The sequence below is a fragment of the Amphiprion ocellaris genome, chromosome 1 (genome assembly GCF_022539595.1).
Source record: "Amphiprion ocellaris isolate individual 3 ecotype Okinawa chromosome 1, ASM2253959v1, whole genome shotgun sequence".
In the NCBI taxonomy this organism is placed as follows: domain Eukaryota; kingdom Metazoa; phylum Chordata; class Actinopteri; family Pomacentridae; genus Amphiprion; species Amphiprion ocellaris.
Window position 1 is genome coordinate 28,992,584 of NC_072766.1, and position 12,255 is coordinate 29,004,838.

Consider the following 12,255-nt stretch of genomic DNA (forward strand, 5'->3'; position numbering starts at 1 on the left):
GGAGAAAAAAAATCAGCAGCAATTTTATTTATTTATTTTTTTTTTTTGTTGCCAAAAACTGTGCCGTGCTCAAAGTCAACTCCAGAACAAATCCAAGGCATTGGGATGGATTGAAAATGTTATAATAGGACGGAAATAGCTAGAAAACAACGCAGCACATTTTCTCTTGGTTCAATCCTACATTGTTGCTTCTCCATCTATTGTTGTGTTTCTGTTTCTGGCAGATGGTGATGGCTACCAGGACCACCTCCTCCCCGCATGTTTGGATGAAAGCTGTCAACACAGTGCAATCTTCCTAGCCAAGTCGGGCTCGAAAGAGGTACACATGCAACCACACTAACAGCTGTGTTTGAAGTCATTGTAATGCATTATCTTGATTTGTTACTCAATAAAGCAATCTTCTTTGAGCTGGCATTTATAACACTCTGCTCCACTCTGCTCCTTGTCCTTACCTTCTTCTCAAAACTGCAATACTTTTGAATGCTTAATACTTTGTGACATTTCTTTTTTCTTCTGATTTGTACAACCTTTCTCTGCTTTGTTGTTTTTTTTTATATATATACTTTCACAAAAGGCATTAAATTAGGGAACAGACTGGATTGGTGTCATTTCTATGTAAATGACTAGTACTGTTGGTATAATTTAGTCAATACCTCCACAAATTTAAAAAAAAAGATCATAATTTGGCCTAGTTGTATATTGTATATGCCATATGACGTTCCAATACAGCATCTTACTAAAAGCATAAACTGAAAATGTACATAGGGGCTCCTGTATTCTTTCTTAACAAGGTTATTTTAACCCTCTAAACACCAGACAGGTTCTATATGTTTTTTGCTCCTGTCACATTTTTTTTTCTCATTGTGACCTCATTTTGGACCTCTATGGAAACAGTACAAGCCTGGTCAGACACAGAGAGAGCTCAAAAGTGAGTTATGTGCTGTGCAACAAAGTCATACCATTAATCTTTGATTATTTTTATTTACAAACATGGAAAAGCTTGGAATTGCTGGTGTGACCAATACAGAAAAAAATGGTGTCTCTACGGAAGAGAGATATTTACTATTAAGCTATGTTGCATTTATTTTATTGATCAGGCATGTTTTATTTTCCTCTCAGTCTCTCTTATTGTTTTTTGTATTTATCTTTATCTTTGTATTTATGCCTTTTTGCCTTGCCTTTTCCAGATGTCTGCCTCTGTGTGTCTGCTGCTGCAAATTTAAATGAGTGACATTTAAATTTGCTTAATTTGTTCAACTAAAGACTGTAAGCAGTATCCAATTGTAGAAGGCATGACAATTTTTATTTACTTTAAAGTTATTATTATTTATTTTATAGGACAATGGAGAGAGAGACAGGGAATGTGAGCAGAAGAGTGGGGGAATGACATGTAGCAAATGGCCGTTACTCAGACTCGAACCCATGCCACTGTGTCGGGAACTATAGCCTTGTTTATGGGTCGCCAGCCCAGTCGAGCTACCAGGGCCCAAGCATGACAATTTTTGATAGTAGCTATGTCAGTAAATTGGAAACAAGTAAATATTTGAAGGTCCAAGGAAACAATCAGTCCAGGAGCCTTTTGTCAGTGGATTAGTCAGTTGAACAGAAAATTAATCTGAAACTATTTTAAGAATCAACTAATTGCCACCATGAGTAAAGAAAACCAAAAATCAATGCTGGTAAGAGAAGGGACAATGAACTGTGGTCTTCTTTGTCACATGTATTTGACCCAGCCATTGTCACTAAATTCTTCCCTAAAAATTTTTGATGCGTTTTAAAACAGGCATTTTACCTGTGCATTAAATGAAGGTAGTGACCAAGAGAGATTATAAGCAGTGTTTCAAGCATTTTACAGTTTTTCTCTATTGATAAGACACTGTTCCTGAAAAATAGCACACATTTCCCAAAACACTGCACCCTATTTTCTTTATTAGGACATAATTCGCAAAGCACTGCACACTTGTGTCAAAAGCGCACTTTATTGTCAAAATTTGAACTTTGTTGTCAAAATTAGCACACACAAAGCAAAAGTAGGACACTGCACTGCTAAATACAAAACACTCCTCTCTCATTGTGTTTTCACATGAAGTATAAAAAAAATGATACAGTCCTCAAAAATGATAACTTAAACACAAATGCATCCTACAAATGAAGGGGCCATTGCAGTGCCTGACTGTACATTACAAAATAAAAATAATGTTAGATAAAAAATACCCCCCATTCTCATTATCATTAATGCTAAATCTGCCCGGTTACTCTTCTCCCAGCAGCAGCGAAACCGACCAAACAAAACCACGAGAAGAGCAGAAAAAAAAAAAAAACTGAAAACATTTGGTCCGTACTACTGTACTATACTGTACTACTGTACCATACTGTATACAGTACAGTATGCAAATATTTACACCACGTCTGCATCAATTCTTTCAGCCTGGTCAGGACACAGGACCTCATCAACATTACAAGCTATGTTTTCTCTGGCCAGGCAACGTGGAAAGAAAGACCTAGTGTGTCTGATCCAGCCCTGACATGCATCAACAGAAACATCTCCACATGCCAAGACCACTGATTACAAGAGATTTTCCCGAATGTATGGCTGCCGCTCATATACCTTCCACCTCCATGGAGAGAAGAATTCTTCTATAGGATTCAGAAAGGGAGAATATGGTGGCAGAAAAACCACAATAACTTGAGGGTTCATATTGAACCATTACTGAATCAATAGTCCTCTATGAAAACTAACATTGCCCCAGATGTATTCATGTGGCCTATCATCAGAATCCAAGTGAAAAACTCTATCGAACAAATGCACACAAAACAGAGAAAAAGTCAGTCATGTACACTTTCTGTAATTTTACTAGCACTGTTTTACAGTATTCTCAGAACATTTCTGACTGCTTGTATTCTTACAGTATAGACATGTCACTGAAGTGACAAACATTTAAATACCATGTAAAATAAACCACAATAAACCTGAAACCATTTACTTTATGCACCATCCTTACCATCTGCTAACCTTAGCAGCAGATTGCATTCTGAACAGCTAATGCTGTTTCCCAGCAGGTTTTGTAGTGTGCAGTTCATTGGTCAAAAGTGTTTTCAGTTTTGACCTGTTGTGTCTTAATTGTGACAGCGGTGTTGGAACAGTGTCTGAATTCTGCTTCCTAGTGTTCACTTTTTGAAAAATGTGTGCTATAAGTGAAAAGTGTGTTCGAATGAGCAAAAAACGTGTTCAGTCTTTTGCAAAACGACTGCAAGAGTTTTGGAAACTGTGTAAAAAACATGAATAGTGTTCAAGGTTTTGACAGCAGAGTCCTGTTTTTGAGAAATGTGTGCAGTCAGTTGGTGGCTGTGTGCAGTGAATGGAATTTAGTGTCTTATCAATCGAGAAAAACTGTAACATATGAGTAATTCAGTCTGAGCCCCACCTCACCAATCGCTCTACGGCATAGCAGAACACAGCACTGTTTCCCCAAACAATGGCTATTTCAGGAAGGTATTTGCCATGTGGCTCACTGCAGGAGGCTCTCACTTAGAAAAACATCAGAGCCGATGGAGCGCATGTCACTTTGTCTGCTGAGCAATGCAAGACTGAAGTAATGGATATGCACACAGACACATGAAATCCCATCCAATTAATGTTCACATGCAAAAATGAATATGTGTTCATGGACATGTTCTCACACAGTTGTTGTTACACTCGTGAACACGTAACATCCTCACCACTACGTACCATCTTGTGTGATTCTTTTCAGTTGTACCCTACCCGTTGGCAGGAGGCCCCACTCCTTTTTCTTCCTTCCTGTGCCACCAGAGAACTAGCTTCCATTTTTTCCAGTACAAAATAGAAATATTACAAGTTTATCTGCATGTCCACCCCCACACACACAAACATGTGCACACAAAAGACACACATGCAGAGATGCACAGATGCGCTCTCCCTCTGGACATGCCTTCTTTTGTCTGCCTGTCAGCAACAAAAAAAAATGTTGAAGTGAGAAATGAAAGGAGGAGTGCTAAAGGAAGGGGAGGAAAGGCAGAGAAGAGAACTTATCTGCACCGATGGATGAAGTGAACACATGTTGTGTTCTGTGTTGCTATGTCTTTCAGAGGTAGTCATCACTGTTAAATAAAGAGACAGCTGGAGATAGAGGGCTGGTTGGAGTGAAAAGGAGTGTCGTTAAGCCTCCACAGTTCTTAGCAAAATTCTGGGCACCTCCAATAAATTACATATTCGGCTGATTTCTGAAGTTTAATGCAGTAAATTTAAATCCTACAGCAGTCATACATTAAAATGATCCTTTCTGTGAATTCCACTGCACTGTTACTTGCTGTTTATTAAGCTTAAGAATAGAAAAAGTTAAAAGTAATTGTGGCATGTGTGGAAGCATGACCACTCTTCTACTTCTGGTACTTCTTAACCATGTTAGACATGATTTGACTCTTTACAACTTGCCAGTCAGGTGTAGATTTGTCATCAAGAATAGGCTGATAAGTTCTCTGACTCTTCAGACGTTGTAGTATTACTCAAAGACAGTAGGCTCCTCTAAGCAATCGACTGAGGATCTGAAAATGCAGCTAAGTGATGCCAACAAAGCAGCGAAAGGCTATAAAAAGATATCAAAGTGCTTCCAGTTTCCATCAGTTTCCACTGTCTGAAATTTCATGAAGATATGGCAGTTATGGGAAGCTGTTGAAGTCAAGCCAAGATTTGAAAGAACAAGAAACCTGCATGCCTGTTACACAAAAAGGCACCACAAACTCCCCATATGACTGCATTGTTTGACTAGGCAACATTGATGCAAACAGCATCTACATAGAGAGTTATCTGAAGGAAAACTTACCACCTCTTTACTGAAGTCAACATCTAAACTATACAAAATAATAATATGAATCTGGATAGTCCTAACTCTGCCAGTGATGACTATAATTCTATTGATGAATCTTTCAACTATTTGACCAATTTTTTCATTCATCTAAATTATTAAAAATGTTCCTCCACAAATAAGGAGAATGCCCATTTATTTTTTCTCAGTTTAAATTAGAAATTCTAACATCCATCCTTTATCTATACACCACTTAATCCTGGTTAGGGTTGCGGGTAGGCTGGAGCCTATCCCAGCTGAAGGCAGGGGGCACCCTGGACAGGTTACCAGTCTATCGCAGGGCTACATATACAGACAAGCAATCACACTCACATTCACACCTACAGACAATTTAGAATCATCAATTAACCTCAGCATGTTTTCGGACTGTGGAAAGAAGCCAGAGTACCCGGAGAAAACCCCTGAATGCACAGGGAGAACATGCAAACTCCATGCAGAAAGATCCTGGGAAGGTGGGGATGCGAACTGGGGATCCTCTAGCTGCAAGGCGAAAATGCTAACCATCAAGCCACTGTGCTTTGCCAAAAAAGGAGTGCCTTTTTTAAGTCAGTAACGGAAGTTTTTATATCAGACCATCTAACAAAGTAGAATATAAGTTAGATTTTGTAATAAAGTGGTAGGTATTTTACAAGCATAGACTAAGTAATAAAACTCATTTTCTCCTTTTTATTTAATTATCTGATTTTGGTTGTTGGTTTAAACTTTTTAAAAATATTGCCAAATTCACAGCCCAGCTCCTTTGTATGGTGAGTTGTTTGGTACAATATTGCAAATAGAAAATCCGATTTTAGCAGCTTGGGACCAACTATTGGTCAGCCTGTAGTTGTCATGAGGTACATTCCAGTCACTGTTTCATACTTGTTCTGTTGTCTGACAACAGAAACAGGAAAATATGTACATGAGAACAGCTTTATTGGGAATTCAACTGTATAAAATTATTGTTGTCATAATACCAAAATCTGATTTGGATACGATGCCTGCCTGCCATGATTGGAGAAGCCTCTTGCCAATCAAAGCAGGCAGGTATCGTAGATGAGATCTTCTGCACTTTGGTCAGTCAACTAATTGGGTTAAACTGTGTTTCGCTCGTAGTTAATTAACTCATCAGATTTCAGCAGTCAAAAAGATTTGCTTGTTTCAAGATAAATCTCTCTCTTGAATTTTCTATTGTCTGTCCCGTTTGTGAACTGTTCACTCTTTGAATTCCTTGTACAAGTCGGTTGTAGAACTGTAAACATGTTTTCCAGACAGAATTTTTTTTCTGAATTTGTGTGGGCTTTCCCTGTTGCTTACTTTAGTGAAATAATTAGATTTTTCACTCCATATGCCGAAAATAGCCATGTGTCAAAGTAGCATTAGTATTGTAAATACTGTGTAAGTTGGGTGCCCAAACTTTTTTACCTGCTTCAGTTGTGCTCTAATTTAGTTCTTTGGGTTTTTTTTTTTTTTTTTTTTTTTTTAACAAAAAATTAGCAAGCTTCACTCTGTGCCTGTCTTGTTCTTTGATGCTGATGGCTGCATACTTTCAAAGAACTGTAATTATAAGCAGTCATTACATTGACATTTTTTACCAGAAGGCGACACACACAGTTTGCATTCTTAGCTACATTGGGGTCTCACCGGTCAATCATTATTAGTGGGGTAAACACTTGGAGCCATAATTATACCTGATCATACACCATGTGTGTGTGTGGCTTCTTGCTCTATTACAGTGGCTGTTACAGAGATAACAGGGAAAGAAAAACAGAAAAGGAGATGTACAAGGGAGAAAGGGGTAAAGAGAAAGAAAGACTAAAGGAAGAAGAAGAGACATTGTTCTCTCTGCATTGCCACCTGGAGGGAAACATGGGAGGACGGCGAGGGAAGCAGAAAGGAGGGATAGAGAGCGAAGAGGGGGAGTGATATGTATACAGGCAAAGACATGATGGATGCCTTTGGGTGTGCATGAAAATCCCACTTAGTAGAAACTTTTGTGTATCTACAGTTCATCTCCAAACAGCAGTTCATTCTTTCCTTCTTGCTGTCTCAACCACAGCTCTGCTTCTCCAGCAGCTCCAGGCCTTTAGTTCACCATATTGGAAGAAACCACAGGGGACGTTCCAACAATCTCTTTGCTTCATTCTCTGTCCTTACAGACACACACTGACCCCATTCATCACACTTTGGATGTTCCATTCCAACACAATGGGATATAACTGCACTGAACAATGTAATTGTGTGACACCATTGTCAAACAAATTGTAGCAAAGATAATGTAACAAAAAATCGGATTGGTATTGACTGTACAGAAAAACATACTGAACATCAAGGAAACTTGATCATTTCCACTTGACTAAAGCAAAATTATTATTGTAATAGAGCTGAACTGTATTGTTAACTAACATGTCATCGTCCTTGATGTAATGGCTTTATAAATGGATTTTCTAATCATAACAATAATTTCGTCACACTTTCAGAAATTACATTAAATTCACAGGCCAAAATGAACCTTCTATTTCTGAAAGTTTTTTAGATTTGAATTGCAATACAAGTTGACAGAATTATCAGATATTCATGTTTGTTTTATTGTAGAGTTCATGATTTATCTGTCATAATTTTACAAGAGAAGATATCTGTTTATTTCCTGTGATGTAATAAACTAACAAAGGTGAACGGAGGAACGAGCTGAACCACTGTACCATACAGATAGCAGAAGGGGGCAGAATGCCGATTGAGATTATTGACCAATGGCAGGCTTAAACCCACAACCTACATTCGGTTAGTCAGTCTAGGTTCCATGTGATTTAAATTGCATCATCTCCTACAATCCGCTAAACTCCCACAGACTCCTCCATAGATGTTTGCATGCACCCCAAAATTTGTGTCCCTGAATATGTAGATATGACCCGCTGCACAAGCATGAAACAGAGTCCTCCATGTGGACTCTGGTATAATCAGGTTTTAAGTAGTGATTACCAACAGTAGTCCAAGGATGGACAAAATCCATGGGCCAAGTGACAGGATATTGGTATATTGGTGCATGTGCTGGAACAAGTTTTATCCACAGTGGCTCTAAAGTTTAACTTACTGGACGTAAAACATATGTTGCTAATGTCTTGTTATCATATTACAGAAAAAAAAAAAAAAAAAAAAAATATATATATATATATATATATATATATATATATATATATATATATATATATATATATATATATATATATATATATATATATATATATATACACATATCAAACCAGGTGTTGTAGTAAGACCAACAGGAGTCAATTGAAGGTTGAAGTGATTTTGGTGGCACTACAGTGTATAAGAGTGAAATTATTGAATATTTGTGTAGTGTCTGTCTTTGCTGTTGCAGTAGTTTTGCAATTTGCAGCGGCCCCTGTGCACTCACAAAAAGCTGCGCATAGATGCTATGTTATTTCTGCAGCTTGAAAGACAGTTACTTTTGATAAAACTGGGCTTGTAGCACATTTTCTACCTTACAACAATGGGAGAGAGGCATCATTTATGTTTTGACAACATATATCTAGAGTTATTGATGCCAGAAGTCCAAATCTGTGAATATCTTTCCAACTTTGCCGAACGGTTTAATTCCATATATTCAGAGTTTCATTCCATATATTCAGACTTACATTCCATGTATTCAGACTTCTATTCTATATATTCAGAGTTTCATTCCATATATTCAGAGTTTCACACATTCATGAGATTTGGGGAAGTATACCTTAATGACTACTTCTAGTGGATTAAAAGGAAATATCAATTATCTATATTTGGACACACACAAACAAAACCAGTACAGTGAAATTAAGGCAGTGATGTACTTCAACATTTGAAATATTGGATTTATGAAGCATTTCTGTATGTTTTCAGCTCACTTTTGGTGGTCTACCTCTGGCCCAGTTATGATTACAAGTTTTGGGTAGGTGTTGGGTGTGGGGATTTGGGCCAGTTTGGACTGAGAATTGGCACATTTTGCTTCATTAAAACTAAGTGTGGACCACATGTGATAACCAGACCTTGAGCAAGTATAGACCTGGTTTCAGTACTTGAACTGTGGGACAGAGTACTTGGCCTGTCTCATACTGTATCATTGATAGCATACCTGGGTTGAGTTATTTCTTCTGGCCTGCAGGATTTGGACCATTATGGGGTGAAATTATTTTTTGCTATCCAGGTGGGCCTAGACATTTTAGGATGTGTTCTAATACTTTTACACACCTCTGACTGAAAATACTTTAATTGCATCTTCTGTGCTAGGAAATTAGGGCAGAGGATATTTAAGACATCACCTAGAACACTATTATATGCAAACCCATAGTCAAAGCCCTGGTTACATGCTTTTAACAAGACTAGCCTATGTGTGCTGTGTTGTAGTCATGTGATATTCCCAGCCAGCCCTCTCTGTTCAGTCCCATGCTGTCTTTCAGCACCACTTCCAGTGTGATGACAATGACAGTCATTATATTGCTTAGCACTTCAAAGTCATTGCTTCATTACATGCCAGTCTGTTTTTTTTTTTTTTTTTTTTTATTGCCTTGGACAGCCGTGTTGTCTGTCGATGTTACAGCACCTCCCCACATCACCCCATAAACCCCACCACCACCACCTCCACCGCAGGCTGCCCACATTTTAATTTCTTGGCCTAATGAACCGGGAGCCCTCTTCGCCACGTTGAATCAATGGGAGTCTGTACGCATGCCGTGGCTTTTTCACTTTAGTCATCAGCAAGCCCACAAGAGCATTTTTACATTGTGCTCTGTGTTTGTGCCCCTCCTGGTTTTAATGTGTGTTTCTATATGCGTGCTTCCATGTTGTACATGTGAGCAGAACACCAAAATAAACTGTCTGTACACTGTGTTTTCCCGCTGTTTGATAAAAAGCCATTTGTATGCGTGATCCTTCCCCTCACAGCTATTAAAGGTATCAAATTACCTCACAAGCGCAAATCCCATCATCGTCTTCATCTCCATTAACCAGGTCATTTGGATTTCTGTGCTAACACATTTGTACTCACACACAAGTTCGCACTCAATTTTGTGTTAATATCTTGACATTTGAACCAGCGAATGTCAGCATAGAGTTATTTAGACTTAGGAGCTCTCTGACTGGGAGGATGTTGAACCGCTGATTAATCTATAAAGACACACATTTGACATTATTCAAATAATCTGCTATATTTAGTGATTAAATGTCAAAACGTCTGCAGCCATGAGGAAGGAGTAACTGCTTCATGATTTATTTAAGAAGCTCCTCTGTCAGGTCAGTTATTCATTGTGGCTTCTCAGATAAAAATTATTTGATTAGGCTAGAAAACTTTTCCTGTCCTCGGTGAGCCTCATATGATTTGTTCCAAATTCCCCAAACACCACTGCTCAGGAAGAAAAACCAAAGGGAAAGATGTATCATCTTGCTGAGGGAAAATCCCCATAATAACTGTTTTCTCCTCTCTTCAAATTAAAACAACTGATCTTGACTTCCACTTTTGCTGTTGTGCTTTGTGATCTCATTTGCTAATTTACCAGAATTAAGCCTTTCGTCATCTGCCTTTGCTCCACAATATGTTAACACAATGTGATCATCACGTATATGTGTCATTAGGTAACGTTTCAGAAATACAAATAAGCTTTTTATTCAGAAAACACAATGATGCTTAAATTACAGTGAGACAACACTGACAATGCTTTACTTAAGTTTTCTTTGACAGAGTTTAATCATATGACACACTTAATTTTGGCCTCTCCTTTCATTAAATATTTAAATACATTTCATATGTGTTTGCAAGCATATGCATTTTGATTATTCAAATGGGAAATGTTGTTTCTGAGGCTTTCTTTTTTTAACCATTTTTCCCCTTTAAACTTCTGCTTTTCTCTGAGGCTGCTTGTAGGTTACTTGTAGATTAAACAATCTATCTTCACCTTAATCAATAGCTATCCTGCCATCATAGCACCTACAGATGAATCTGTAATGCGCAATAAACACTCAGCGTGTAAGTACATGTCTGCATTTTTTGCACTGCTGGAAGAATGCTCTTGGTATTCTCCATCCTCTTCTTCTCTCCTCATCTAATCAGTGCTAGAAAAGAAGCAACAGACAGCACACTGATTGCTTCAGGGCCAACACCAGCACAGTGGTCTGCTGATAAGGCTGGTGGCCAGCAAAGACCTCAGTCTGTCCTGAGAGAGGATCATAGCACTGTGGAGAAAAGACCAAAGCGCAGCAGAATAGAGAATTCACCTCTAATTTATATTTTCCTTGCAGAATAAAGGACAAAAAAGGTTGAAAATGCTGCTACTATTTGAAAACATGGCCATCTCTTGAGTCAGAATAACTGCTCACGTAGAATGTATTTCTTTTCAGATCAACATCTCTTCCCATTCCAAACCAGTGCATCCTAAATGAGAAGTGTACACATAATAATCCAAACTATATGCACATCTCTCATTTTTACTTCCTTTTTTTTCTCTCCTGCTCTGATTTTTTTTTCTTCACCCTGTCTTTATGGCCAGTTTCGTCAGTAGACCCCCTCAGATGGAACTGCAGCTAAAGGAATAATTGCTCCACCTCTGTGCATGTCCAAATGAGAATGATTGTGTCTGGGACAGTGTACAATTCTGCGCATCCTTGTGTAGCACTGTGCTTTCTGCACACAAATGGGCTTGCAGCTGCCTTCTCAAGCCTCAGTCTCTCTCTTCACTTCTCTCTGCCAGCCCCTGCACAGCAGCCATCTCCAGCACTCCCATCCGCTCTGGATGGCAGCAATCATAGTCAAGCTTTACGCCAATATGGCAGGCACTCAGCCTTTTATACTGCATTGCAACGTCACTCAACGGCTATTTAATGAGAGCTTGACTGGGCAGCATTGCATTAAAGCTCCAAATTATTCTCTGACACATATTCAACCTGGGTCTTGGTTTTTCACTCCCCTGCTTTTATCCCTCTGTCTATATAATTACCGTATTTCCTGGATTACAAGTTACACTTTTCTTCATAGTTTGGCTGGTCCTGCGACTTATACTCAGTTGTGATTTGTATATATTAAAATATATAATTTCACATGTTCTTAAATGTTATTTCCCACTTACCAACATGACCAAGGAGTAAACATTACCTTCAGCCATGAGAGACCACTCTAGGCTTGCGACAGCTACTGATATCTGCTCCTCCTGTACCACTGAAAATTGATTTAAACATTAACTTAAAGACAACTGAGAAAGACTGAACACAAAAATGCTCCCAAAAAGAAAATCATAATCTGCAGATTACAAGCTGCGCGTAGTGAAATATGCAGCCAAAAACGGTAATCGAGCAGCAGAAAGAAAGTTTGGAGTGAGCGAGAAACTTGTGAGGGACAGGCGAAAAGCGGAGG

The 12,255-nt window shown here is 38.5% G+C and overlaps 1 protein-coding gene across 2 annotated transcripts in view; it reads left to right on the forward strand.

Annotated features, from left to right (window-relative positions):
• itfg1 (integrin alpha FG-GAP repeat containing 1) overlaps positions 1 to 12,255 on the forward strand; it is a 258,075-nt gene that overhangs the window by 88,102 nt on the left and 157,718 nt on the right. For both annotated transcript variants that reach the window (XM_035946300.2, XM_023265997.3), the window contains exon 9: positions 225 to 319. In XM_035946300.2, coding sequence (XP_035802193.1) covers positions 225 to 319 — 95 coding nt within the window. The remainder of the gene's footprint in view (positions 1 to 224; positions 320 to 12,255) is intronic.